Below are 26,903 nucleotides of genomic sequence, written 5' to 3'. Positions count from 1 at the left end.
GCAAGCAACCAATTACCTTAGCTTAGCATGAAGACCAAACACAGGGGGAAAGAGCTTGCCCGTCTCCGCCCAAACGTGACAAATCCATATACCAGCACCTCTAAAGCTCAGTAATTAACATTACACTAAAATTATACTAATTATATTAGAACATTATATCTCTCAAAAATAGGTGGTTTTATAGGGAATTACACACTGTAAGTATTTCTTGGTCCTGTCAGTGACTCCATTGGTTTCTGCCCATTGTCTGGCAATCTCACGCTGATGGCAGGATAGGTGGATTAAAGATCTTGATCTTCTTTTAAATAAAGGTCTTGTTTCCATGTAAAAGTAATTAGATACAATTCTATTGTTCTTAAACTTTAAGTGAACTTTTTTCAATATGGCAACATTTACCAATTTAGCTCACATTTTCTAAAATATTAAATATTTATTACACTTGACAATACTTAGTAATCTTCAGAATACTGTCTACCAGCTGGTAGTAATTTAGGTAATCACTTCACCTCAAGTCCAACTACTGAGGGAGCTAGCTCAGTGACCACCTGGATTGTTAATCTAGTGAAAGACTCACCAGTCTTTTTGAACAGCAAAAAATGTTTACCTGTTACTGGTTGTTAAGATATTGTTATTTCTGACACAGCAGATTTAAAAATTGCACTGTTAGCACTCAAATTTCAGCCCCTCTCTCCACATATGAAGTGTGAAAATATTATATAAGAGAAAAATGGAAAATATTGATGGATGAAAGAAAATGTTTTACTCTGTTCAGTTAGTATTTAGTCTGGGTCAGAATCCATAACAGACTATTACATAAATGGTTTATTTTGTCCTTAAATATATCTTAAAGGGTGCAGTATTTTTTGTTGATTACTGCTTTTTAATTTGTAGTGAGAGAAATAAAGAGTGTAGCAGAAATGCGTTGTACCAGAAAAATTGTAATGGTTTCCTTTAACGATGTAGATCTTCAACTTGATAAGATGTTACACTCCATAACCACATGTAAACAAATTGGTATGAATGTTCTCTACAGAGTTTCATAGTTCTAATTCATTCAAACACTCCTCATAATCACCATCATGCTTTGTTCCATTAAAAGCGAAGGGCAAATATTAGTGCAAGCTGTGCAAGTTATTATGGGTTGAATTAGTGATATACAGGCTTTTATTGCTGGCATACAGGATGGGGCTAATATGATTAGTCTGGGAATATAGAGGGGAGGACTTTTAAAGGACAGTTTCTGACAGACTAAAATACCCTCTAGAGTATCAGTTCTCGTCAAAGCTGGAAAGAACAATTGAGAATTTTTAACAACTCCTGAGTAAGCTTTGGTTGTGGAGATATTTAAAAGTTCCATCTTATCTGTAAAGAGGGCGATGGAAAGCCAGATCCTTTCTTGAGATGGGTGTGAGTTCAGTCCATGCTCAGGCCATGAACCACCTGACTTGATGTGGTCCAAATGGCCCTGACAGGTCTAACAACTGGAAACAAGAAAACAACAATTTAAGTGCCAACACGTCAAGTTTGTTTTCCCCGTCTCACTACCAGACTGTGAAAACCTATTTTAATGGCAGTCTGAGAACCAAATGCGTAGTGGCATGCTGTAGAGATGGTAACAGAGACCCGCTACTTACTATTTTTTTCCTCTGTTAACAAAGACTCCACTGTGTGAAAGTTCAGATCCCGCTGAGGCTACATATCAGAGCTAAGCAAGTGCCTTTTAGGGAGAACACAGCATGCTGTCTTTGAGTTTATCAGCAAAGTGAGTACATAAACAACCACAAAGCCTGATAAAGAAGAACAATCTACAACATAATAACCCTGCAATTACACCAGGATAGTAACTGTATTGCCTGATTGATATATTGTTATATTTCAGTGAACATGAGAAGATCAAAGCTTTGACAGTTGCACAGTGTAGCTGTGTGACTGATCTTGTGGTGAATTTTCATGCCTGTTTCTCTTCCTTAGTATACAGATTTTTTTAAAACTGTGAGTTGTTCCTTGTGACTCCAATCTGTTTTTTTTTTTTTTTCCCTTACCAGGTTGAGCTGCATCTGAAGCCTATCCAGTCTTTGCTGCGCCACCAGAAGCCACTGGTCTTCGTGCTCAATTCCCCCCAACCACTGATCTGGAAGATCAAGACAGAGAACCTGGCCCGGGGCATTAAACGTACCTTTCATGTGAGTCTAGCATCACTAAAAGCCTTTAAATCCTACTTCCTTCAACCGCGTATTCATTTCCTCACATGCTACACTGTATTCCCATTTCAGTAGTCCGCTTCTCTGAGAAACACATATAAATGAAATAAATTTGCAGATTTTCACACACCACAATGGGTTTCCCATAATAATGTTTTGATCTTGATGGCATGCATGCACAGTCAGTGTGGTGAGGCATTAATCTCTGTTACACATACATAATGTTTCATCTGTGCATACTTATTTAGCTACAGCTGTGCACTCTCCTCAGAACTATGCAGAATGATTCTTAACATTTTCTTTTGTGTGACTGTAAGATAATTGTTGAAGCAGTTTTAGATGAGGACATGCTTGATTAATATGAATACTCTTTGATTTAGATCAAGTGATTTAAATTAACTCATACCAGTATTCCCCTCTCAAATCTTGGTGTAAAATGTATTTATCTAAAAAGATGAAATGTGCTTTCTCAGCTTTAGTCACTCTATAACCACAGGGCTGTATCCCCACTGCCTCCCCCCTCCTCTAAACAGTCCTGTTGATAGCTTGGCAGCTGTTCAAATCTGACAGGGCGTATCCATATACCACAAAAACCCTAACAAGAGGGAATGTGTGGTAGCAAACACTAAACCACCAAAGCTCTGCTGAGGAAGGAGTTGATCTCTCACCTTCTGATATTTGCTCAAATCCTGAATCATCTGCTAATTTCTTTAAATAATCATAATCTTAATAGTTGCGTTTGGTGACCAATCTAAGGTGCAACTGATCCAGATTTGTAACAACTTTAAAAACAGAAGTTATCAATGACCTAAAGTGGGGCTATGTAGCTTTTTCAGAAAACCACCCACTCCCACCATGTGGTAGTTACAGTACAGGGGCACAGTGAATTTGCCTTCATTTCACAACATTCACAAGAGTCAGTCAGTTACTTTAAAGATGTCTTCATGTTACTTCTTCTACATGCAAAACTGTAGTGGAAGCAAAAGTAAAGAATAGTCAACAAATCAGAAAAATCATCTATTTTAAATTAGCTAACATCAGCCACCATAATCTGTTGGTCAAATCTGACCAAGTTAGGTTGTTGCAGAAAAACTTAGTGTTTTGAATTTAGAACTGTTATGTTTTATTATTTATGAATTATTTTTTTTCTTTGTAAGAGCAGGAAGGTGTTTTTTTTCTTTTAAATTACATTCTACTTTCTTTGGAGTTGTCAGCAATATCAAAATAACTCAACAGAGGTGTGTGTTAAGTCCAGGGTACATATGGGGGAGGATGATGAGATGATTTGATGAGGGATATCTCAATGTAGCTGATGCCAGGTTCCCTAGAGAGCCAGCCATATTTAGGAAAGGCACCATGGGGCCTCACAGGGAAACTTAATAAATAATGTAAAAATGGACTGTTTCAGTGCCCTTGGGAAAATCATAGCAAAATGAGATATAGAAGCCTTAGCTTTGGCTTAACTATAGTATATTGCTATGGAGACTTTTTCTTTGCCTTTATGTGCTCAGAAGGCTTTTCTAATCATTTTCAATTGTATGTTAACAGTACAGCATTCTGCAAGAGTGCAGTACCAGGTTCACAAATTATTTCCATATGTAGTCGGGTGTTTTCTTGCTTACTTCTCACACGCAAAACATCCTTCCATGAAAGCTAATGTGCCACGGAGAAGAACATACATGGATTGCAGAATTCTTGTGTTATGCACAGGCTTATATATACACATTCATGTACACACTTATTATATAAAGAGTCTTGTGTTTCACTTACATATTCTTTTTGTCCCAGCCCCTTTGACATTTAGAACAGATCATTAATATACCTCATCGAGACAACTTTAACCTTTTCTAGGCTTATCTGACATTTGACTTTCATCAAGCAGCCATATTAGTTAATCAAAACCTCTGCACTAAGAGTACTATACACTAAACTTTAAAAAGTAAATAAAGAAATGTTTATTTTAAGAAAATTCTTAGAGAACTTAAGAAAACATGTTGTTCTAAACAAACATTTTGCATCTAAAGACATGTTTGAGGTCCCTGCAAAATTGAATAACCAACACGTGAGGTGAACAGGAACACACGAAAAATCCTTTTAAAATTTTCTTGTTTGTGAGTAGGATGATAGCTTTCAGAGAAATACACAACATGAAGACATGAGGCCTGGCTCTCAAATAGTTATTTTAATTATTATTTCCTGTAGTTATGGAAATGTTCTCACGTCAAAAGAAACGGGTACATTTCATGCAGATGGATGTGCATAGTTCCTGCTTCTATTTTCCTAAACTGTGATAATGTGTGGCTAGTGAGATGGGTGTTTCTGTAGTGAGCCGCAGGTCAACATCACAGTAAATGTCTCCCCTTGTCAGTGATGGCAGACAGAAAACAGCTGACAACCATCATTAAAGCCTACAGTCCAGGCAGAGCTGTTGCTGAATGTCTAATGATGTTGGACATCAGTGCTTTTGCACTGCAAAGGGTTTTCGCTTCTTCTTAAACTCATGTGAAAAAGAAGTTGCACTGAATATACTTTTTAAATGAATACATCTCAGTATTAGCAGAATGTGTATTTTCAGATAAATTTACAGTAACTGCACATGCTCAGCTATTCATCTGACTGAAACAAAAATACATTTTCTGAGACAAAATTCAGGTATTAGCTTTCTCTGTTGGCCCTTCAGTATGATACCTGTCTGACACATAATTGTAGTTTTCAAGTGGGGGGAGGAGAGATAAAAGGAAACTTGAAGAAAGAGGCCCCTCCTGAGTTAGGTGTTAAGTATTTTGTGGTTGACTGACAGCACTGAGCCCTCTGGCAGTGCAAGCTGTTGGTATCTTATCCACTAGGCTGAGTGCACATGGCCGTAACCCGGAGGAGTCCCAGACGCTGCTGCTTTTCTCAGGTTCTCTCCACAGTGACACCTCCTTAACATGCCACACAAGTCAAAGAACACATGCCATCCTGCTGGAGGAATAATCATCAGCCTTCACTTCACTGTTAAAATTCACTCTTTTCGTCAGTAATAAATTGTAGCTGTTCGCTTAGCCCTGCCTCCCTTATTTACTGCTACGCCTGTCAAGCTTCCCGTTCATTCACGGCACATATGCACTTTACAATAATAATCACACCACCTTCAAAGGCTTTTGACAGGCTGCTCGGATGCTGTTGGTATTTGGGTCATCTCCGATGAAAAATTGAAGGTCAGAGAGCACCCCTATGACGATCAACATGGTTTTATCTTCGTACGGGCCCAGCTGATGTCCTCCTCCTGTTTTCTGAATAGTCTCCTGGTGCATGGAGCCGTGGTGTTCAGAGTTGTAATGTTGTCCATGTAAGCTCTGCAAGGTGGGAGGCTCGATTAATGTCCCCCATTGTGATCAGCAGTAGGCATCCCACCATGATGAGAGCCTTTCTGGATTCGATCTGGAGCCAGATCATGCCCCCAGAGAGCCCTGATATTCCTGCCTTCTCTACAGATGTGTTGATTTGTGCATAGATTTTACCCTCCAAGGAGATTGGTCAGAATTGGCTGATGTTCACTGCATTCACCTCCTATGGGATCAGGGCTTTCCCAGAAAGTAGTCAATGCAAGGCCTCCATCTGTCTTCCCTAGCACCTTTTCTTTTCCTGGTGAATTCTCAATCCCAACTGTGATTTAACTTTCATACATCCACAGACAGCTGTGACAATTCCTGTGGTTCTTGGGCTTGTTGCTTATAGTAATTTCTGTCCAGGGTCTGTTGCCATGATATCAGTTGATAAGTAAATAGTAAGTTTTCAAACATTATGTTTTTGGTTTCAGACAGAGGTAGACAAAAGCAGGCTTCTCATTTCTAGCTGGCTGAAATGACAACTGTTGCTGTCAGATTTAATAACTGTGGCTAGCTAGCCAATTAGGCTAACATTAGCTCCATTAGTATTTGTCTAAAACATTAGCCATGCAAAAGAGGTCTCAAATATGCACTTGATGGCTACATATGTCTTTTAGCATATGGTACTATGCTAAAAGACTGTGGCTACAGTACAGGCTATGAAAAAGGCAAAAAAGTCAGCATCCTTACCAGTTAATGATTAATGTAGAAGGCATTTAAGTAAACATAAGCCTGTCTTGCTGCTTAGTTTACATACTTACTCATTCTATTTAAACTGTGTTTTCTTGTTTTATATCCATTAAAAGGCTTATAGGTTTTAGGATAAAGTGAAATGTTTGGCAAACGCTATTTTGGGATGGCTGTTATTGCTGGAGTGTAAACTGAGCTAAAATCTCAAAAGGAGAAGGTACAGAGCTTCTACCGTCTCTAAACTCTGATAACAACCAGCACTGGCTTCCCCATAGGGGTAAATTCTACCTAGTGGATGCGCTAGTTGTGAGGTGTTTTTTAAAAAGATTTTTATGTAACCTGTAATCCCACCTACTAACTAAAGTAAGTTAATAATGTACTCTCTTTACTCCGTAAGCTAGTTAGCTAGACATGCTAACAATTGAAGCGTACGTTAGAGCCAGTAAACAACAGCTGTTGCTAAACTACGATTGGACAATTGTTTGGGGGAGGGGTTTTGCGAATGGTCAGTTAAATTAAAAACTTGGATCGGGCCACAAAAGTACTTCCCAAACTTCCTGATCCATGCCCCTCGGTTGGAGACGTTGTTGTGGTGGGAGCCTAGTCAGAGTCAGAGTCAAAATTAACTGGTTTTGGGCTTAATACTTCAGAACAGACACCTATTGCCAGACCTCCCTCACACTGCCTTTCCATTGAAGAGGCTGTTTCTTGGGACTAATTGGACTCTGAATCAGACCTGCCAGTCCTTGTTTCCTGGTCCCAGTTCTCTGGGCTCCGTGGACGCAGATGGGCTGCCTGGAACAGATTCAGATACGCTGAGCACTCTGTTGCTGTTGGCCACTGGACCCTGTCGTCTTATAAAATGCCAGAATCCAGACTTGTTGTAAAACACGTTCTCCGCAGTACTCCTTGTCAATCAGCAGCAGGCGGGAATCTTCATGGGTCTAAAATGACATGAAATATGAACATTGAAAGCAGGCCAAATTTTATTTTACCAAGGGACATTAGGATTCCAAGTAATTGTGCTGTGTTGACGTTTTGGCCAAATGTATACATTTCTTTTTGGGGCTTAGGGGATGAGGGCTATGTTGCATCTCTGTTTGAAAGGCTTTATCTGGATCAAATGTTTTATGACTCTTGATGGAACAACACTGTAGGCTTGTGTTGCCTATTGTTTGTTTGCCAAGCTTTGCCTTTTCACTCCTGTATTTCCTTCATTAGTTGAAGGCTTAGTTGAGTTATTTCACTCTCACACACGAGCACTCTCCTCCGTGTAATTGTTAATGGAAAACATGGGTAGCCACTATTGGTTTTTATTTGGACACAGGAATGGCAGAGGAACGCTCCAGAGTGGCGCTGAAACATATGGAATTGTTTTCTCCTCAACAGAGCCTGCCAGTTCACAGGATCACACGCACATTTGCAACAAGCAGCATGAATAGCTATCCATATCCCAACAAGAAATATATGCACATATCGCCACAAACACATTAATCACATTAATATCACCGGAAAGTTGCAAGCTCATATTATCTATCAACTCGTTCTGCACTTTCCATCACCCTCATCTGTTTGCAACACCTCTTAATTTCCAAACAACCTTTAGTGATTTCTCATGCTAAGGGTGTTACTCAGTAAGAACCCAGTGGAGGATTATATCTCCATTATAATTGATCTCAAACATTTGGCATGCTTTCTCCTTTTTACTGCACATATGGCCAGAATATGTTGATGCTTATAGGCAGAAAGGGCAGGACATTTCTGTTAAATGTTTTGCGCCATATTGGATACTCCCTATTAACAGATGTGCTACAATAGATAATGAGGAGAAGTTATCTTACAATTTAAAGGACGTTTAATAGCACTTTCAACAGATGTAATAGCAAATTAACACTGATTATTTTATATTAGTGAAGACAACAGTTACCATTTCACTTGCAAGTAACATGCCTGCCTGCAAATACCATTACAAACACGGGTACATGAATTTCTACCATTAAGAACATGAAAGCATGAGTTTCAGTCCCCTTGGTATGTAACTACATTCTTTGTTTTCACTCAACTGCCAAGTCTGAGGAATTCCTCTTAAGTCGAAGTAATATCCAGTTTTTATGTATTTCTGCTTCAGAACACATTACAAGGCCTTCACAGCTAAAAAAATCTACCTTCAAGACAGTTTTGGCAATAATAGCAATAGATTGCTTAATAAGAGATGAGCTCTATTTTCATATAGTGAGGGTGTGCATTACTTGGCAATGGGCTACCACTTGCAGAACTTTCAGAAGAACTCTAGATTGGCATGAGACCTTTGCTGTAAGCACTGACTGGTCACAAGGTCGACATGAATCCAACACACAGATCTTCAGAAATCTTTATAGGATTTTCTGATACAAGATACAAGATACAATAAACAAATGGATTGATTGGCCTAGTTTACCAGATTTCTGTTATTTCACTAGTTTTATTCAAATTGAGTAAAGCTTTTTCCTTCATGCGAGTACATTACCAACAAAAGTAACAAGATTTACAGTATTGAGTGGCAGCTTATGTAAATAGTATGCAGTATAGTATATTTATATTTATATATTTTATGCCCATGAAAGAATTGGCTCTGCTTTACAGCACTTGAAGACCTCTATTTTCCTGAAATAGGGCAAAAACAGAAGCAAAATCTCCAGGCACTTACACAAATGGGCGTGACCAGCAACTTTTTGTAATTTTGGTGGACGAAAGGTGCAGAGGCTGAGGTCTCTGAGAAAAAAAAAAGTTCACCTCCGTGAAGCAGCTGAACTTCCAAAATACAAATTCACATCACCAGTGCGATGTGTTAGTATGAACGGACAGCTTATGGATAATAATGCTGTAGTTTGCTGGAATATCATCACAACTGGTTATAGTTGTGCAAGCCATTAATAGGCTAATTAAAACATGTAAACTCAGTGGTTATGCTCCTCCTGTGAGTATTTGAAAACAACTTATGTCTTTGAAGTGCAATGAACATAAACAGGTATTTGCAAAATACCAGTCCTGTTATCCAATGGTGGTGTCTCTTCACAAGATGTGCCAGATGTGCGTAAAGTAAGCAGGGTGGAATGATCCACTGAAAACATGGTAGGTGTTTCTGCCACCACGATTTGCACTTCATCACATGCAGCACATATTTATTTATTTATCTCATTTATTACCTTTTGCTGCTGTGCACACCAAAGTATTCTGCACTTCTAGCATTGTGCACTTCACTTCCCAGTAGCAGCTCTGAGTCTATGTGTAGTCATAGGTCAGGTCATTTATTAAGACTTGATTTAGAGATAATTGCATAGTGCATGAAATGCATGTATCATTTCTGGCTGAGGAGAAACGTGCCTCTGCCAACTAAAACCACCAAAATTGCATTTGCGATATTAGGTTTTCTGAGCAGGATTTTACGCGAATGCAATTTCATGTCAAAATGAGCACCAAAATTGCACTGCGCCACCTAATCAGCATAAATATTTGTTCCTCTCCCCACACTCGGTGCAAACATGTTCATTTGGTGCCAGAAAATTACCAAACAGGCGCAGACCCAAAAAAAATAGACTTGCACAAGAGGAAAATTGCATAAAAACTGTGTTTTTCCCTAGCACTGGCTTTGTGCTTGCAGGAAAATAGAGCCCTAGTCTTTTTGGTCTGTCAATGAATGCAACAGCGGAGACAGAGAGAGAGAGTTTGTTAAAGCCCAGAGTGGGTCCCTCACTTCCCCATTTCACATTCCTGAGGTTTTCAGTGCTCTGGAAGGCCTGGAGCTAATTTGGCTTTCAGGCTTTCCCCTCTAATTCTTTGTGACTAATTACAGTCGTATTCCCGCAATTAAACTGATAAACTCTGCTGAGCTTGGCACAGTTAGCAAAGAAACCCAGCCCCTCCTCACTGGCTCAGGGAACCACCTCTTCGGCATCTTTCTTTCTGTTACGTCTCGGCGTGGTAAACACACTAAAAATAAAATCAACCTGAATTCTTCGACAGAGTCTGTCTCAGAGGCCCCAGTATTTACTGCCTCTGGTGACAATGCCAGGATCATCGAGAGGAGCGTCCAGAGGTCAGACAGATGTTGCACATGAGGGGATTTGACATAATAGTTATGTCTGAAAAACCTACACACCCCAAAGGGATATAATTCTATTATCGTTAAAGCATGATTGCAATTTAGGGACAACTTCATGACATCATCACAAAGAAGTGCTATTACATATTCCTCTTGGATTACAATGGATTTCATGTTTTAATTGGGCCTGCCAGCACTGTCTCAGCTCATGCATACAGATAGGATACCTAGGGAGAAAGAAAAATAATCATGGAAATAAAATGAGGTAGGCTGTCTAGACCTTGTGCTTGGACTCATTTGGTTGTTTGGTAGGTTTTTCAGCACATGTGAATGTTTATCTCTCTGAAATGGAGCATATGGGCTGAGCCCCATTAAGTGCCAAAGGGGCGGTCCCGACTCAAAATGGCAAGGCCAGTTTCCCTGGCACACCCGAATCAGCATTTTGCCCTCTAAGACTTCTCCCTCATCTTTGTCTTTTTTGTGACTGTTTACATTTCACAGTTTGATTCAGTTCAGCAACGACCACTTCTAGCACTGCAGTATTCAGTGATGTATAACACGCAGAAAAGTGTTGTCCTTTGAAAAATGTCTGAATCTATTCAAAATGTGTTTTTTTTACGCTGGCAGTTTGACGCCAGAGTACTTGCATGTGCCTTAAATGTCTGTGTGTGAGTGTTTTACCTGTTATGAGTGTGTGCGCCCAGCTCCTGGCCTCCTGTTGTGTCAAGTATTTGTGTCTTCTTTGTTACCTCCCCCCATTTTGAAGCCGACCTACACATTTGTGGTGACTCACTACAACGCAGCACACTGTATAAACTCTGCAAAAAAACAGACAGCTTATTGTGTACAGGAGCATGTGTAAAAATACCACAAGCATATTTGTAGAAGCTTTGAAATAACGGTTATGATGGCGTGTGAAGGATGGGGTTCACCAAATGTTTAGAGAGCAGGTTTAATTTTGGAAAAGGCTTTTGTTTCAGTCTGCCTGCAGTTCACACTGTTCTGCAGCTCACATATCTATTGTAAAATTGGGATAACCCTGGTTGAGTTGACTTTTATACGCACATCCTACCTTTAGCTGAGTAAAATTTTAGTAAATTATTCAAGGGAAATAGACATTACTAAAGCTAGAGTGCTGAAGAAAACATGTAGTTATCTCCCCTGTGTTTCAGCTATCACATTGTGCAGAACTAACATCTTAACACAGCATTCCTCTAACACGCCTGCCTTTTCCCCTCATGTAGGTATCTGAGGGCTCAGAGGTCCACTTTCAGCCGGGAAACTTCTCCCTCTCCTGCCAGATCCAAAAGGAGACACTTCCCCATGGCAATGAGCACCTCCTCAACTGGGCCCAGAGGAAGTACAGGGCAGTCACCTCTTTCTCTGAGCTCAGGGTGACTCAAGACATCTACATCAAAGTTGGAGAAGGTGTGTACTAGATTCCCAAAATTCCCAACATAGCTGTAGGCTCCAAAGCACTCCTCCCCTTAGCTTTTGTGTTTGAGCCATTGCTAGAGGTTTACATGGACTGAAAATAGTTATGTTTACATTTGATGTTTTCACCCAAAACACAAAAACAAACAGATTGAATGATTTTACTTTCTTATAAAAAAATATCAAAGCCAATGTTTGGAATAATTTCATGCAATATGTAAAGTACTATGCAAAGGTTTTAGGCAGATGTGGAAAAAATGCAGTAAAGTAAGAATGCTTACAAAGATAGACATGCTAATAGATTATATTTATCAATTAATAAAAATACAAAGTGAGTGAACAGAAGAAAAATCAAATCAATATTTAGTGTGACCACCCTTTGCCAAAACAGTTCTTCCAGGTACACCTGTACAAAGTCAAGGATTTTGTACACACATAGTGAGGTGTATGATTCAACAATTAAACCAAACAGGTGCTAATGATCGCCAATTGAATTTGTAGGTTGAAGCTCAATCATTAACTGAAACAGAAATAGCTCTGTAGGAGGAATACAGAAGTCGTACACCATGGCAAAACTGAGCACAGCAGCAAGACACAAGGTAGTTCTACTGCATCAGCATCTTTAACCAGTCCAGTTGCCCTTGATTTTAACCTTCCTTTGATAAATATGACCTGAATGACTGAGAACCTTTACAGACATCTTGCATCAAGGTAAACAATTTAATGCAGACAGGGATTCCCAGATGTGCTGTCCAAGCTCTTTTGAAGAAGCACAAAGAAACGAGCCACGTTGAGGACCGTAGATGCAGTGGTCGACCAAGGAAACTTACTGCAGCAGATGAAAGACACATCATGTTTACTTCCATCAGCTCACAACTGGCAGAAAACAGTGTGAGCCTGGTACACCCATATGATCTGAAGAAGCCTTCATGGAAGACTTGCCACCAAAAAGGAATACCTCTGACATGGAAACAAGGCTAAGCGACTAAACTATGCATAGAAACACAGGAACTTGACAAATGACAGCTAGTGCTCTTGACTGATGGGTCAAAATTTTAAATGTTTTGCTGTAGCAAAAGGCAGTTTGTTCACTGAAGGGCTGGAGAGCAGTACAAGAATGAGTGTCTGGAGGCAACAGTGAAACATGGTGGAGGTTCCTTACAAGTTTAAAAACTTAAAGAAACAAGTTTTAAAGAAGAACAAGGAGTCCTGCTAGTGATGGTAAGGCCCCCACAGAGCCCTGATCTCAACATCATCAAGTCTGTCAGGGATTACATGAAGAGAGAGAAGCAACTGAGGCTGCCTCAATCCACAGAAGGACTGTGGGTAGTTCTCCAAGATGTTTGGGCCAACCTAGCTGCCAACCTGTTCCTTCAAAAACTATGTGCAAGTGTACCTTGAAGAACTGATGCTGCTTTGAAGGGTGGTCACACCAAATACTGATTAGATTTAGATTTTCTCACATTACATTTTAGTTATTTGATAAAGATAATCTAACATTTCTGATTTTGAAAGCTTTTTTTCCACACATGCCCAAAACCTTTGCACAGTACTGTATATATCCATTTTTGCTAACTTGGCTTGTTCTTCTCCTTTACTGCCTCTGTGGGAGCATTGCAGCACATATTTACATGCAACAGCTATCACACATGAAACAAGCGTCAGGACTGGGTGTTACGTTGCCTGCCTGCATGCTTGCACATCTTTGTGCCCATGCATGATACAAACAAAAAGGAGACCCACTCATGACAAACATTGCTCCATAACACTGCTAGTGATCATGATCTGTAATTGATGTATCTAGTAGGCTAGTTGAAAGCTTAAGAGTTGAAAATATTACTAAATGTATGACTTGAGTTGACTATGAGTTTTAGGGTGCTGTTTGTCTTGAGACCATTGAGATTTAGTTTTTGTGTTGTATGTATGTGTGATAATGTGTATGTGGGAGACAAATAAAGATGCTGGAGTTAGAGAATCTGAAATACAAAGCCATGATAGTGATTTCAACAAATAATATGAATACATTAACAACAAACAAAAATGTACAAAATCTGCTGGAGGGCATACATAGGTTGGCCAAATATTTGAGGGGAAAGAAAGCAGAGTTAAGAACAGAGTTAAGCAGGAGCTGGACTATGCCTTCCACATTTTTCCAATAAGTCAGGTAAGGTGGAAGTGTGTCTGAAGTGAAGAAGCACCGGGGATTCTCAGGGGAGGCTATGATTGATCTTCACACATGTTTGAGCTGTGGACTTTCTGTTCTTCATTCTCTACTGGCCGGTCCATACAGTGAACAGACAGCACATCCAACTTGCACAATGCATCAGCTTTCAGACAGGACACCTTGTTTTTAATGAGCATCTTTCACTACATGGAAATAAAATAAAGCTTACATCTGGAGAGAAATAATGGCTCCACTACTGCTGCTGATAAGTTCTCTCTGTATGTTATTAGTTGCTGTGGAGAGTAGAGTGGTTGCTCAGCCTTGAAGCGTTTGGCTTATGTCATTAGGGGGCTGTGGTTTGGCTAAAGCCCATAGTGCCATGATGTTTACTTCAAGCAAAGAGCTGTAGATTTCCACTCCTTCACATCATCAGTAGTGTTTCATGAAGATGGACAGATTCTCACTGTGCTTCCTAAGCAGGCCCGTACTCTTTTCAGCTCTTTATAGTGCCACAAGGGTTCCGGTGAGGAAGGTGCCAACCTTCAGTTTACACTTTGTCCAAGGCTCTGTTTGCCAAATAAGGAAGCAGCTGTCTCGCGTTTTCTCAGAGTGCTGAGAAGGGCCCTAACTTTTCATGCTATGTAGGTACTCTCTCAGCAGTTAATGAATTTATGAACAGTTGTGAAAGTGGAGGAAAAAACAAACTAGAAGGTTTGATTAAATGTGTTTATGAATATTATTGTCCTGTTATTGTGGAGGAATTCTGGTAAAATGACTTGCCTAGTTTTCCCACGTAAAACCAAAAGAAAAATTTTCCTGTGATAAGAAGACCGGTCATGCCAACCAGAGCACGTCCTACCTGATCCGACACAGGGCTAGGGCTAGTTAGTGCTGAGACAATTGGAATACCAGCTGCAGGGAAACTGTTCTTCAGCTGGAACCGTTGGGTCAAAGCAAACATCCAACCTACTGAAGTATCCGTGAGCAGGACATTAAATTCCTCCCAGAAGTAGGGGGTGCTGTTCTGTAGGTGACCTCGTGCTCTGACCTCCGTGTTGCCGAGGGTTAGCAAATAGCCGTATTTCTCTTTCGGGGCAGAATAGCCTTGCAGAAACCCGGACAGTAACATAAACATGTGTCCACTTTCAGATCCAGTGTTTCCTGAGTCTTGCAAGATTGATACCAAGTTCCTGTCTCTGAACTACCTGGGCGGCTACATAGAGCCACAAACATCAAAGGGTTGTGTCCTGTCTGGACCTGACAAAGACCGAGAAGTCCACATCATTGAGCTCCAAGCGCCCAACTCCAGCAGGTGAGCTTCCAAAGCCAAGAAAACATGTTGTCATAGTTTATTTTTGAGGTCAAGATGCTCTCACTGATCTCTGTGGAGTTTTTTTTGGATGGAGGCAGGGGGTTACTGTTCACTTAGTGGTGTTCTTAGAGAAAGATATTTCAAAACTGGGTCTCAGAGTCCATGTTGCCAGATAATGTCCTCACTCCCCCAGTGGAGTGATTATTCTGTACACCCAAAAGACCTCAAATCTGGGAACGTGTTGGTAGATGTGCCGTATCTCGCTTGCTCTGGTGATATCTGGTCTGGAGTGCATATGTCTGCTTTTTTTTCTGGGAATGCATCCAGCTTTTTAATTAGTTGGCCAGACACCGAAGGCACAATAGCACTCCGTCGCCCTAACCGTCCAAAATTATTTTCTCTCTGCAGTGCTTTCCAGGTGGATGTCATAGTGGAACTACGACCTCTAGAGGACGATGCCCCGCTGCATCGTGATGTCGTATTGCTGCTCAAGTGCGCCAAGTCTGTCAACTGGCTCATCAAGGTCCACAGTGTGATTGGCAAGCTGGATGTAGTGGTAAGCTAGCAGCAGGACAACAGATAAAAGCTTTTCTTCCTGAAATGTCGCTTTTTCCTTCACAGACTTCACCACTGAGATTTTATATAGTCTTATCACACATCACAGTCAAGTGTCATGTCACAGACAGAAATGTCATCACTTTGCACCACTGAACAAAGAATTTGTCACACCAGAATGTGTGTTGAATTGGCGCCGTGCTCCAGGAGAGGGTGGGGATAACAGGTTAGGAGGAACTGCGAAATTTCATCGCAGCAGCTCCAGGGATTGTCATCACATTCTGAGAGCCGGGAGCGGCAGTGATGGGGGTATCACATATTTTCAGAGCCCTGGCTACTGCACATAGAGCCTAAGCTGCTTCCCATCAGTCATAATGTGAATTATGAGCAGTGATTGCTTGAGGCACTTTCTGCTGTTGGGACCTCCTCACTGTACACAATAGACAAACACTGGCTAATTGCTGCTATATATCAAAGTGCCCTTTTGGAAATATGGTTTTATACATATAAATGCTGCATATGAGTATACAGTTTTGATATTAAATCTTCATTAGTGTTACTCGCGTCTCTTAAGATCCAAGAATATGACACAGACAGTACACTTTAAGAATAGTTTAACTGTAGGTGATGTTGATGGGGAATTGGCAGTTGTCCAACCTCTGTAATGGCTCCAGGGATAGAATTTTAAAACCCATTTCTAGAACAAAAAAATTCAGTGCAGTAAAACGCAAAGAAACTTACATACCATAATATTTCATTGTGCTGAGTCTGGAGACATTTTGTATTTGCTGTATGTTGACTCGGGTGTTTTACGCCGCACTGTTAGCCCCATACTGATTTCAGTGGAGGTGTGCAGGGGGTTCTGCGTTTCCTCAGTGCGTAATGCTGATACTCCTACAGAGCTGCTGCAGCCATGACACTGCACTTTTGCCAGGCGCAATGTGTTTGTACAGCTGCCTGGTCACTGCTGTAAATTCAGTCAGGTTGTGCGGGTGTAATGCCAAGTCACAGCCTGTGGTACTTACAGCAGCACAAATGGATGGTAATGCCTCTGGTTGGTTAGGGTGTCCAACACAAGTCTATTTTCTAATACTCACCACAACACTATATAACAATATTGCACTTGTTTGGGTTTGGGTTTTTTTTTTTTTTTAATTATTGGATTACATACAGCACAGCAGACTCAAAAATGTCCACTCCAAAAACAAGACTATTTTTTAAGTTCCCAAATAGCTGACATTTCGACTTTTACTTGACAACAGTGGCGCACAAGATGCTCTGCTTGTGCAACCAGTGTTTGGGAGACTGTATATGTGATATGACAGGCTTGTAATACTGAGGCCTCACTTCTGTCAGAAAGCTCTCCCCAGTGTTGCTCAAGAGACTTGAATGTGTGGGAAATGGCTGTGAGAAAGAATCATTACTCCCTCACACAGGGAGGGTATTCAGCAGGGCAGGTCATGAGTTTTAGGAGAATGTTGGTTTACTCAGCATTGATTGAGCTGGGACGCACCCATTACCTGAGACTCGTACACATGATTCACACTTCATGTGCAGGACTGTACTTGAAGTTGAATATCTGTGGTAATACTTGAACAGTAAATCATGTCTTTTGTTTCTGAAGAGGAGCTTACTTACGCGCATGGTCTTTTAGAAAAGACTAATTTTTTTGAAAAGCATTCTATAGGACATGATTTATTACACTGCTGCTTTCTTTTCCACAGGCCTCTGATACCGTGAGTCTTAGTTCAAATACGGAGAGACTGATGCAAGTGTCAAAATCCCCCAAGCAGCACTTGCCATCAGGGCCACAAGCCTTGATCAAGTGGGCAGGGGAGCATGGCTACAGTCCGGTTACGTCCTACACCAGCACTCCTGTGGCTAACCAGTTCAGTATCCGATTTAGAGAGCCAGGTAAACTGAAAAAGCACCCTCTGAATTCTCCACTCAGTTTAAATTATACTGACTGATATTTTAAATTTCACATGTATAGAATGTATTGCATGAAATTGTGTGCTGTTTTCATAGTCATAGTCCTGTATAATTTCCTTGCCTGTGAAATCAGCCTCATGAGCTTCTAACCATGCGTGATTTCCAGATGTGGTGGATCCTCTGGACAGTATGTTGCCTCCAGAGCTCTCCATCCTGCGTGACTCCAGTCCTCATCCAGGAGCCCGAGCGGCATCACGACGGTCCGGTATACCCTTTCCCTTCGCTCCACCAGTGTCGGACAGACTGCCCTACCTGCATCTGCCCTCCTCCCATGACGGACGGCCATGGGAAAACGGAGAGTCTGAGGAGCAGCAGGGCGTTCTGACTGTAGGCCTCAGTGTGCAGTGTGAGGACACGAGGATGGTGGTCAGCATCGACAGAGAAAGCCTGCAAGTGAGTGGACAGCATGATTTTATCCATCATGCCTAGAAACATATAGGACTACAACTATTAAATGCTTATTTAAATTGGTAAGTTTATTTTTATTCTAAAGCAACAAGTACAACACACATGTCCAAATAAACACAACATAACAAAAATGCAGAAAACTAAAGCCAGAAACACAGGTATTTTCTTTAAAAATTAATACATTTTCTGTCAATTTTGACAGCACAGAAGCAAACAGTTGATGCATGTTCCCCTCTAATGTTAAATAGACATGCAGTTTGTTTCTCATAGTCAGTGCCTGAGAATACTTTATTCCTTAGTCAAATACATTTAATCCAGGGTCCTGGAGGATTTGAAATGCGATGCAAGTCGCACGTCAGACAATAGTTTGATGGTCTGATCAATCTAAATAGCTTTTTACCTCTCTGCTCTTGCAGCACAGACGTTGATGTTACAAACTGTGACAAGAATAAACAAAAAACAACAAACATGGAGAGCACCCAAAGACAAAACCAGGGTCTGGACCAATTAGGGGGCTTAACAAATATCTTTTGCCATTTCTTATTCTTTCTTATGCCATTAGAAAATGCAGGGTGCGAACTACGGGGGAGCCATGGGGCGCTTAGCTCCCCTAAAGAGGACATCAGCTCTCCTAAAAGCATGATTTGTGATATTTTGGGGGGTCTCTAAAATATTGACAGCATGCTCTATTGCCATTAATTTCTATATTTCTCTATCATCATGGATCCATGCGTAAATTCAGGAGCGTCAGACTTCATTCCGCCAGAGAGAACGATCACCAACCGTCCGCAGCAGGCCAGTCGCTCCGCGACCTCCTGGCCCTACAGTATGGCCGACGCGCTGTGAACAGTACGTGATCGTTCCCTCTGGCTGGATGAATATTACACATGATCTATTTACTACTGCAGCTAGGGGCTCTCCACACCACCACGCAACTTTTCAGAAAATTTTCCCTCTCACGGAAAAAAGAAAGAACAGGTCACAAAATGCTGTTGTGGCCATCGTAATTGTAGCAAAATGGCTACATATGATAATAATAATTGTATTTTGATAATTATAATAATAAAACGAGACAAACATGCCTAATACTTTCACAGTCAGCCCAAGCAGCAGTAAGAATAACAACTGCATACTGAGAAAATGCAAACATAAACCTCCATTTTGCTAGGCTAGGTAGTTGATATCAGAGAAGAGTCCAAACTGTGCACACGTTTGTATCATACCACAATGGTCAAAAGAAACTAAATACTCGAAATACTCAAATCTTCTAAGGCTGAAGCAAGCAGGACAGTTCCCAACATTTGGCGTCTGAACATGGGGACAGCGCAGTCAGCCCACATCACAGAATGGAAACTGGCATAGACTGTAATTAGGAGAAGCTGAGGCTGGTGCTAGACCACCTTGTGGGATTTGTTTATTCCTGGGAACTCAAAGTCTCACATAACCGCATTGACTTTTTTTTACAATTCTGAAAATGAGTTAATAAAGGAAAGTTTTATTTGATCTGTATCCAATGTTGTCAATTTTTGATGTTTCCTCAGGCGAATGGGTTTACGCATGCCAACCTTACACTCCAAGACCCAGCTTGCAGAGCAACAGTCAATGCCACACACTACACACTGGAAACTCCTCTGACTGGCTGTCAGACCACCATATATCCCATGCCAGGTAGCCCAGTGGCCTTCTACATCAACTCTGTGAGTATCTATTATTACACTTTAGTTTAAAACAAGTCATGCCAATAAATCTGCTTATCCTGAGCCATGAGAAGTGGCCTCTTGGTTTATAATGTCAATACAAATGTAAATACAAAGAAAGTCTTATTCTGAAAATAAAATTAGTTTTGCTAAGATATCAGCATCCTTGGTTTTAGTTTTGACTTATTTGGTTAAAATTATAATGACCAAAAATTTGCAGCATTTTGTATGTTACTCTGTGACACCGTACAGAGAGCTGCGGCTACAGTACTATATTGAGGTTACACTTTCTGCGTGGAAATAAAAGGAGAAAGAAATTCTTGTATGTATCAATGTTTGTAGACTATACAAGTTCATATTTCCTAGCAACGGCAGCTATCAGATGTAAGTCAACAGCTGACTGAAAAATGCCTTTATCCTACTTTTTTGGATGATTAGAAACTGGAAAAATTGCCAAATATGCACAATATCTGCAGTGTCATTAAAGTATAGATTTCTTTACACAAAAAGTAAGACAAAATCTATTTTCTGTGTATTTATTTTCATGTAATAGACTTATTATGGGATTCAGCATTCAGTCCTGACACCCCGAGTTATCTTCATTATAATGGAATGCATTCGTTCAGCGTGTTTGTTCTAACAAGCAAGGATGAATCACTTCCTCCCCAACCTTTTGAAATCTTTTGTGGGGGAAATTTGGAACAACACATTTTCTGTCCAGTGCAGATTGAAAACCTGGGCATATGTCCAAGGTTGTCTTTTGTGTTAGCAGATGGATGCGGGGATAACCTCTGACCTCTAGTCAAAAGAGATACTTTTTCTTTGTCTCAGTTGCTACACATCAAAGTTTGATGCGTTTTGGCTGTTGTTTCTCCTGTCCTGTGACATGCTGATTAAACTCAGCTGCGGCACCAGTGGCTTGCCAACTAACATTTGGTGCAGATTTAAGAAAAACACTGTTGGTGTCATCGAGATTGCCCTCTCACCTTTAAAGCAGCCTGTACTTACTTGTTCTCAGAGCCCTGACATTCCTCTGCTCTACTGAGAAATTAAATTATGTTTTATGTTTTTGTCCAGGGAGAGTCCCTCTGTTGAAGCCACAGGACATTTCCACATTTTAAATCCAACTCATTGGTTGCAGAATGTTTTGGCGACCTCTTTCAAAGATTCAGATCTCCCTGCCTTTGGATTACTGAAAACCCTGAATCAAGCAGCTCTACTTACAACTGGAAATGATTTTTGTGAAAGTTTTTCTTTCATGTACTAACTGATGCGGATGTGGTTTACGTTTTGTGAGCAATGGACTCCTCTGTGCATTACAGGTTTTGATAAGTCATGCTGAGACTAAGGATGGGAGTGGTGGGCCACTGGATTATGAGGATCTGGAACCCGGAGACGGGCTGTCCCCAAGGAACCCAGTGGGGTTTGAGAAGACATTTAGGGAGCCCACAGAGCACCAGTCCGTCATTGTGGTAAGACAGTGGAATTATTGTGGGTCTGTCTCTGTGAGAGTCGCACTTCATTGCAGGGTGAAAGCTGACAAATCAAGACCACAGATCTACAGATCTACATCTCTATGTGAATCATGCATAGTTGAAAGAAACACCATTTCCCAGAGTCCCCTGGTGCTAGTAAAGACTTATCTGGCTCCTGCAATCTCTCTGTGTTTCCATGAGGTCTGTTTTCTGAACTTGACCTGACATTTTCCATTTGAAAGTTTCTCCATCTTCTTCTCCTCTACTGACTGATTTTCCTTTGTCTCATCCATTCCTTGTCTCCCACTTATTGTTCTTGTTCTATGTTGCTTGCCCACTTTCTGGTCCATCTTGATGTGTTCAAACACTGACAGTCAGGCAGGGTTAGGGCACATAGGACTGGAATCTGATCTCAGATCCTTGCTGATGTTTGTGTTGGCTTTGCCTTAATCTCCTCCTAGTTCAACTGCACGTACCGAAACCACCAGCCAACCTCCGAATTACTTCCCAGGATTGTGCCAGGACCTGGGCGGCAACCGGTCAACAACATGACGTTTAACATGGAGTTGTACAACACTCTGCCGTTCAACAGCTCTTCGCGCCAGGCCTTCTACACCGTTTCACAAAATCAGCAAGTCTTCGTGGAGGTATGCTTTGAATTTCTGATACAGTACCTCTCATTGCATATACATGTCATCTGTGTTTTGCAGTTTAGTGCAGCATTGTGTTATGGAACTTGTTTTTGTCCCTAAATTAAAACTTTGCTAAGAAAACTGTGCTCTGTAAACTATCTTTCTGGGGCTTTAGCTCCTCCCGCTTTGATCGCTTAGTGTGCCATCCACAAGGTCAATTTGTGTTTTGTTGGGACTAAAAAGCTGGCTTCACTTTCACCCCTCTCTACGTGGTGTCCGTATCCTGTCTGTCTGGCTCAAACTCCTGTCTGTCTGTTTCGCAACAGTAATTATGGAGGCCATGTAAGAGATGGCAGGCACTCATACTCCCAGGCCCTTTGAAGAGATGATTTATGATGATATCAGTGGGAGATGCTTCGCTGACAGCGTGTACTCGGAGCCAGCTTGTTACAAAGAGTTTTCTGTGTATGACCTTTCCAATGAGCACCATCAATGACTTATAATAACTCAAGGGACTGTCTTATGGATGGAAAGATATTACTACTATCAAGACGGTGACTGAAATACTACTTGAAGTTTGAAATATGTTGCAGTTGACATAGCAAATGTGTTGGCAAACAGGAGTTACACATCCAACAGACAGAGCAACATTAGAATACATTTGGAGTTATTTTGGTGTCCACCTGGTGAATAAAACTACAATATTTACACTCCTTTCAGCTCTGGTCTGGTTTTTACTGAGCCCCTTAAGTCCCATAAGGTGATATATTTTATCTTGTGTGTACAAGATAAAAAACTTAAGTAAAAGAGGAGTATAAATGATTGTGGTGTGTGTGTGTGATTCAGCTAGTCTTATCAGAGAAGCATTGCATTCTTGCTCAGCTCTGTCATTGTAAACAACTTCATTCATCAATCATGACTTCAGGTTTACTTACATGAAAAATCATGTGATGACAAATGACACATGATCCATGTAATTGAAGATTTATTTATTTATTTTTTCTTCTTCTTTTTCCTCTCTCGTGCGCTTCAGGTCACATCAACCGCATCTGATCCGGAGCTGGGGTTCACCATCATATCGTGCATCATTTCTACCAACTCCAACCCCAGCGTGTCCTCAAACTACACTCTCATTGAGACAGTCTGCCCCACAGACGACTCCATCAAGTACTATCCTCAGAGGGACTTCCCTGTCTCTTACACACAGGCGGAGAAGAAAAGTTTCAGCTTCACCTTCAACTCAAAGTTAAACATGTCCCTACTTTTCCTGCACTGCGAGATGTCCCTGTGCTCCAAAAGATATCAGAGCAACCACCTACCGCTGGTACGCACTACGATCTTCTCCAAATTGCTTTTATTCTTATGTTTAATGATATTACTGTACAAGCCATCCATTGTTTTGTGTGTGTGTTTGTGTGTAGTATTAGCAGTCTTTGTTTGATAAGGCTTTTGGTGTCTCTGTAGCACCAAAGCTAAGCAGGAAACAGGAATCAACCTAAGGTTTGCCAAGTATCCAGCTGCAGAACAAAATAAGCATCCATTGTAACCATCATTTTAATTTTTCTCTGTGTTATCTGTCCAACTCTCTTGCAAGCACGTTCCTCTACTTTTTTAAACTTCTTTTCACCTGAAAGAAGTAGTGATAACGTAGTGGCCTGAGGCTGACTTGTGGCAGTGAAGTGTGTATTCTGTTTTATAGTTATATTCTGATTACAATCAAGGTCAGGTTGAGGCTCATGAGTTTGTCATTTGTTTTGATTTCCAAGTTTATACTTTGGGCATAACAGGAGGCATTTACTTGGGACTTAATGATACTTGGTAAGAAATGTATCTGTTTATTTTACAAGACCCTTTTTCCTGCAGAAAACTGCAGAGCGTAAAAATGAATGCAGCGATTACCGGATTTCACTATCAACCGCGCTTTAAAACGTCACGGTTAATTAATCGTAAAGGCTCCGCTGCACCGAGTGTTACTGTGGCACGGAACGAAACTGTGGCAACTTGCATAAAACAAAAACAATGTTATAGTAGCGGTGCGTAACCAGCGTAAGTGTCGTGCTTATCAGTGGCTACTGTACACTGGCTAAACTATGGCTGAGGGGCCAAACTGTGAAGCAGTAATTTGCAGTATATATAAACGTGTCACTTACAATCAATGCCGTAGCGGTGAGAGTCGAGCTTTCAGTGCAACGTAAACAAACAAAGCAGGTGTAAACTTTCAGACGTACCGCAACGACAGCCCTGCTGCGCTCTGAAGCCCATTATTTTCAAAGGCTGGGTTTGTTGCTGCGTCAAGCAACGTGCACCGCACAGCGAGCTCGTGCGCATGCCGCGGTCAAAGCACTAGAACTTTAGTGCTCAGCAGTAGTGATGGCAAGTTCGAGTCTTTTGACAGACTCGTTCATTGAAATCTTGTTCATTAAAATGAACTAATCTTTTTTTGAGTCATTTCGTTCATTTGAACTAGGCTGGTTATTGTGGCGCTGCAGCCCTCCAGTAGGCGATTAAAAAACAGCGCCGTTCTCAAACAGGGAAGGCTGCCTGGCTTGCTTTATTTGACAAAGTATAACGCACAAATTCACCTCTTGATTACTGTATGTCATCATTATATAAACCCCCCTGGGCCCACAACCAAATTCAAACCATGTAAAAACCACTGAAATATGTCAATATGTAATCACCACTACTCCGGCTAAATCCTTCCATTTTCACAATCTTTCCTGAGTTTACAACCAGACCAGCCATATAAAGGCTTATGTACTGTATATAAGTACTATCATTATCTCTGAAGTGCTCATTCATGTAGCAGCCTAACATCCTTATCCATGAGTAAAATATTAATATCAGATTAGCAGTAAATATATTGAAGTAATAAGCTTGATACACTATATGAATAAACACACTCTTATTAAAATTCAACCAATTTAATAATAATCTGGATCAAGCCACCAAGTTCTTACAGAAGTCTAGCACAGAGAGAGGAACAGAGAAATAAACACATATAAATGCAGCAGTTTGGCAGTTCTGGACGCAGAATGGGCCACATCAGGTCCTGATTCTGCAGACAGAGAAACACACATGAGCTGATGTGCTCTGAAACACTGCAGGTTGTTCACCAGTCATGAGCTGTGAAACAACAGCACGGCTCTGTTGCTAAATAAAAAGGAAAAGTTACGTTGCCTTCTGTGGCGGACCTGGATCGGCTGTTAGCTGTTTACAGGACTGTCGCTAACGTTGCTACGTGGCTGTGTTTTACTGTTTTAATGGCCAGGTCCGTTTGTTTTGGAGAGGAGACGACCTCTGAGGTAATTCGGCTCCAGGTAGAACCCTGTCAGGGCTCTGAAGTGAAGTGGACCCAGAACAACATCAGCTGTTAGCTGTAATGTCAAACACTAGCAGGACTAAAGTTACTAGCTGTGTTAAAACTATAACTTAGCACAACATCACTGCGCTATAATAATGTTATGCTTTATTAAATGTCACAAAATAGATATTAGATATAATGTCAGTCCAGTGACTGTGACCTGACAGCCGACCTGCCTCTCATTCTCCAGCACTGGCAGTCACTCAGCCTGCCGAGTGAACGAAAGACTGAGGAGGACCCATGTGAGCGGTGAACGAGTCGTTCATTCCTGCTCCACAGTAGGAGCTGTCACGTGACAAATGAACGACTCAGACCTAGAGACCCACAGTTGAGAGTCGTGAACTAATCAATTCTGTTTCCTGTGCTGACGGAGCCCATGCAGCTGCCGTGTGACAAGTGAACGTAAGAGTCCAAGATCCTTCGCGCATGCGTGAAAATGAATAAATGAACGAATCACTCACTGAGACAACCCGTTCCTCCCGAGTCATACACACGATTAGGTCTTATGAACGAAACGTTCTTTGAACGACACAACACTACTCAGCAACTTCCACGCAGTGCAAATCGCGTCTTTATGGAAGGGTCTTTATGGAAGACAGAACGTAGTCCTCGCAAGACCTTCAGTCACTGAACATTTAACGTTACATCCTGTTGTCTCCTCCTGTCTGTGGTGAGAAAATGTTGGCAGGTGTAAAACACTAACATACATCAGAAGCTTATAGACTTTCAGGACTATAGGCTACCAATTAACTGCATTTCAGTTAACACTGCACTCAATTTCTTTCTATCATTTTCACTAAAACATATGTATGGATGAGAGTTGATGACAGTAACAGTTCAGTTTATTCCCCTCCTTTGTTACAATTTCCCCTGGGGGATAAAAGTTAACATTCCTCTTACATTAATAATACTTACATATTACAGAAATATAATTGTTAATGTCATTAAATGTTAAAAATCAACTTAAGTCATTACTAGTGTTGTGAAATTAATTAATGCACAGTAATTGTAATAATCGTGAAACCGTGATTATTTCTCTGACAATAATCGTTCCAACAAAATCTGTCATCGTTGCATCCCTAAGCGTAAATGCCTTTTACAGAACGGCATGTTTCCTTTTTATAGGATTTCTTTGCTGTAAAATTTGTAAGCTTAAGCAATTAATTATTTTTATTTCTCCAATCTTATCTACAGTGTTTACGACCCAGTGAGACCTGCGATTCTCTTTCTCTGGACAATATCATGGCGATGATGATGAACACCAAGACGTCCACCAAGCCACTGGTTGTGGTGGATGGGTCTGGACAACCGGACATGACAAGTTAGTTATAAGGAAATAAAATCCCATTTTACACCAACTTAGAGCTTATGCCATGAGCTCAACCTAAAAATGATGCTTGTGGGTTTTCAGAGCTCTCATCCATGATTCTGCTTTATCAATGCAACAACGCACTATCAATCAGGCTCTGATTTCCATTGATTTGAGTATAAAGTGTGATAAGGAAACTGCAGTAAAGAGAGATGTCA

At 40.9% G+C, this 26,903-nt stretch overlaps 1 protein-coding gene across 3 annotated transcripts in view; it reads left to right on the top strand.

The window, feature by feature from the left end:
- Positions 1-26,903, top strand: part of tgfbr3 (transforming growth factor, beta receptor III) — an 87,266-nt gene that overhangs the window by 48,259 nt on the left and 12,104 nt on the right. For all 3 annotated transcript variants that reach the window (XM_046048902.1, XM_046048900.1, XM_046048901.1), the window contains exons 4-14: positions 2,046-2,183; positions 11,588-11,771; positions 15,091-15,253; positions 15,662-15,809; positions 17,533-17,722; positions 17,907-18,193; positions 19,750-19,905; positions 21,228-21,377; positions 21,842-22,027; positions 23,046-23,336; positions 26,571-26,697. In XM_046048902.1, the coding sequence (XP_045904858.1) occupies positions 2,046-2,183; positions 11,588-11,771; positions 15,091-15,253; positions 15,662-15,809; positions 17,533-17,722; positions 17,907-18,193; positions 19,750-19,905; positions 21,228-21,377; positions 21,842-22,027; positions 23,046-23,336; positions 26,571-26,697 (2,020 nt within the window). The remainder of the gene's footprint in view (positions 1-2,045; positions 2,184-11,587; positions 11,772-15,090; positions 15,254-15,661; positions 15,810-17,532; positions 17,723-17,906; positions 18,194-19,749; positions 19,906-21,227; positions 21,378-21,841; positions 22,028-23,045; positions 23,337-26,570; positions 26,698-26,903) is intronic.

The sequence above is a fragment of the Micropterus dolomieu genome, linkage group LG05 (genome assembly GCF_021292245.1).
Source record: "Micropterus dolomieu isolate WLL.071019.BEF.003 ecotype Adirondacks linkage group LG05, ASM2129224v1, whole genome shotgun sequence".
Taxonomy (NCBI): Eukaryota; Metazoa; Chordata; class Actinopteri; order Centrarchiformes; family Centrarchidae; genus Micropterus; species Micropterus dolomieu.
The sequence above is the reverse complement of the archived record's forward strand: the minus strand, read 5'-3'. Positions and strand labels throughout refer to the sequence as shown.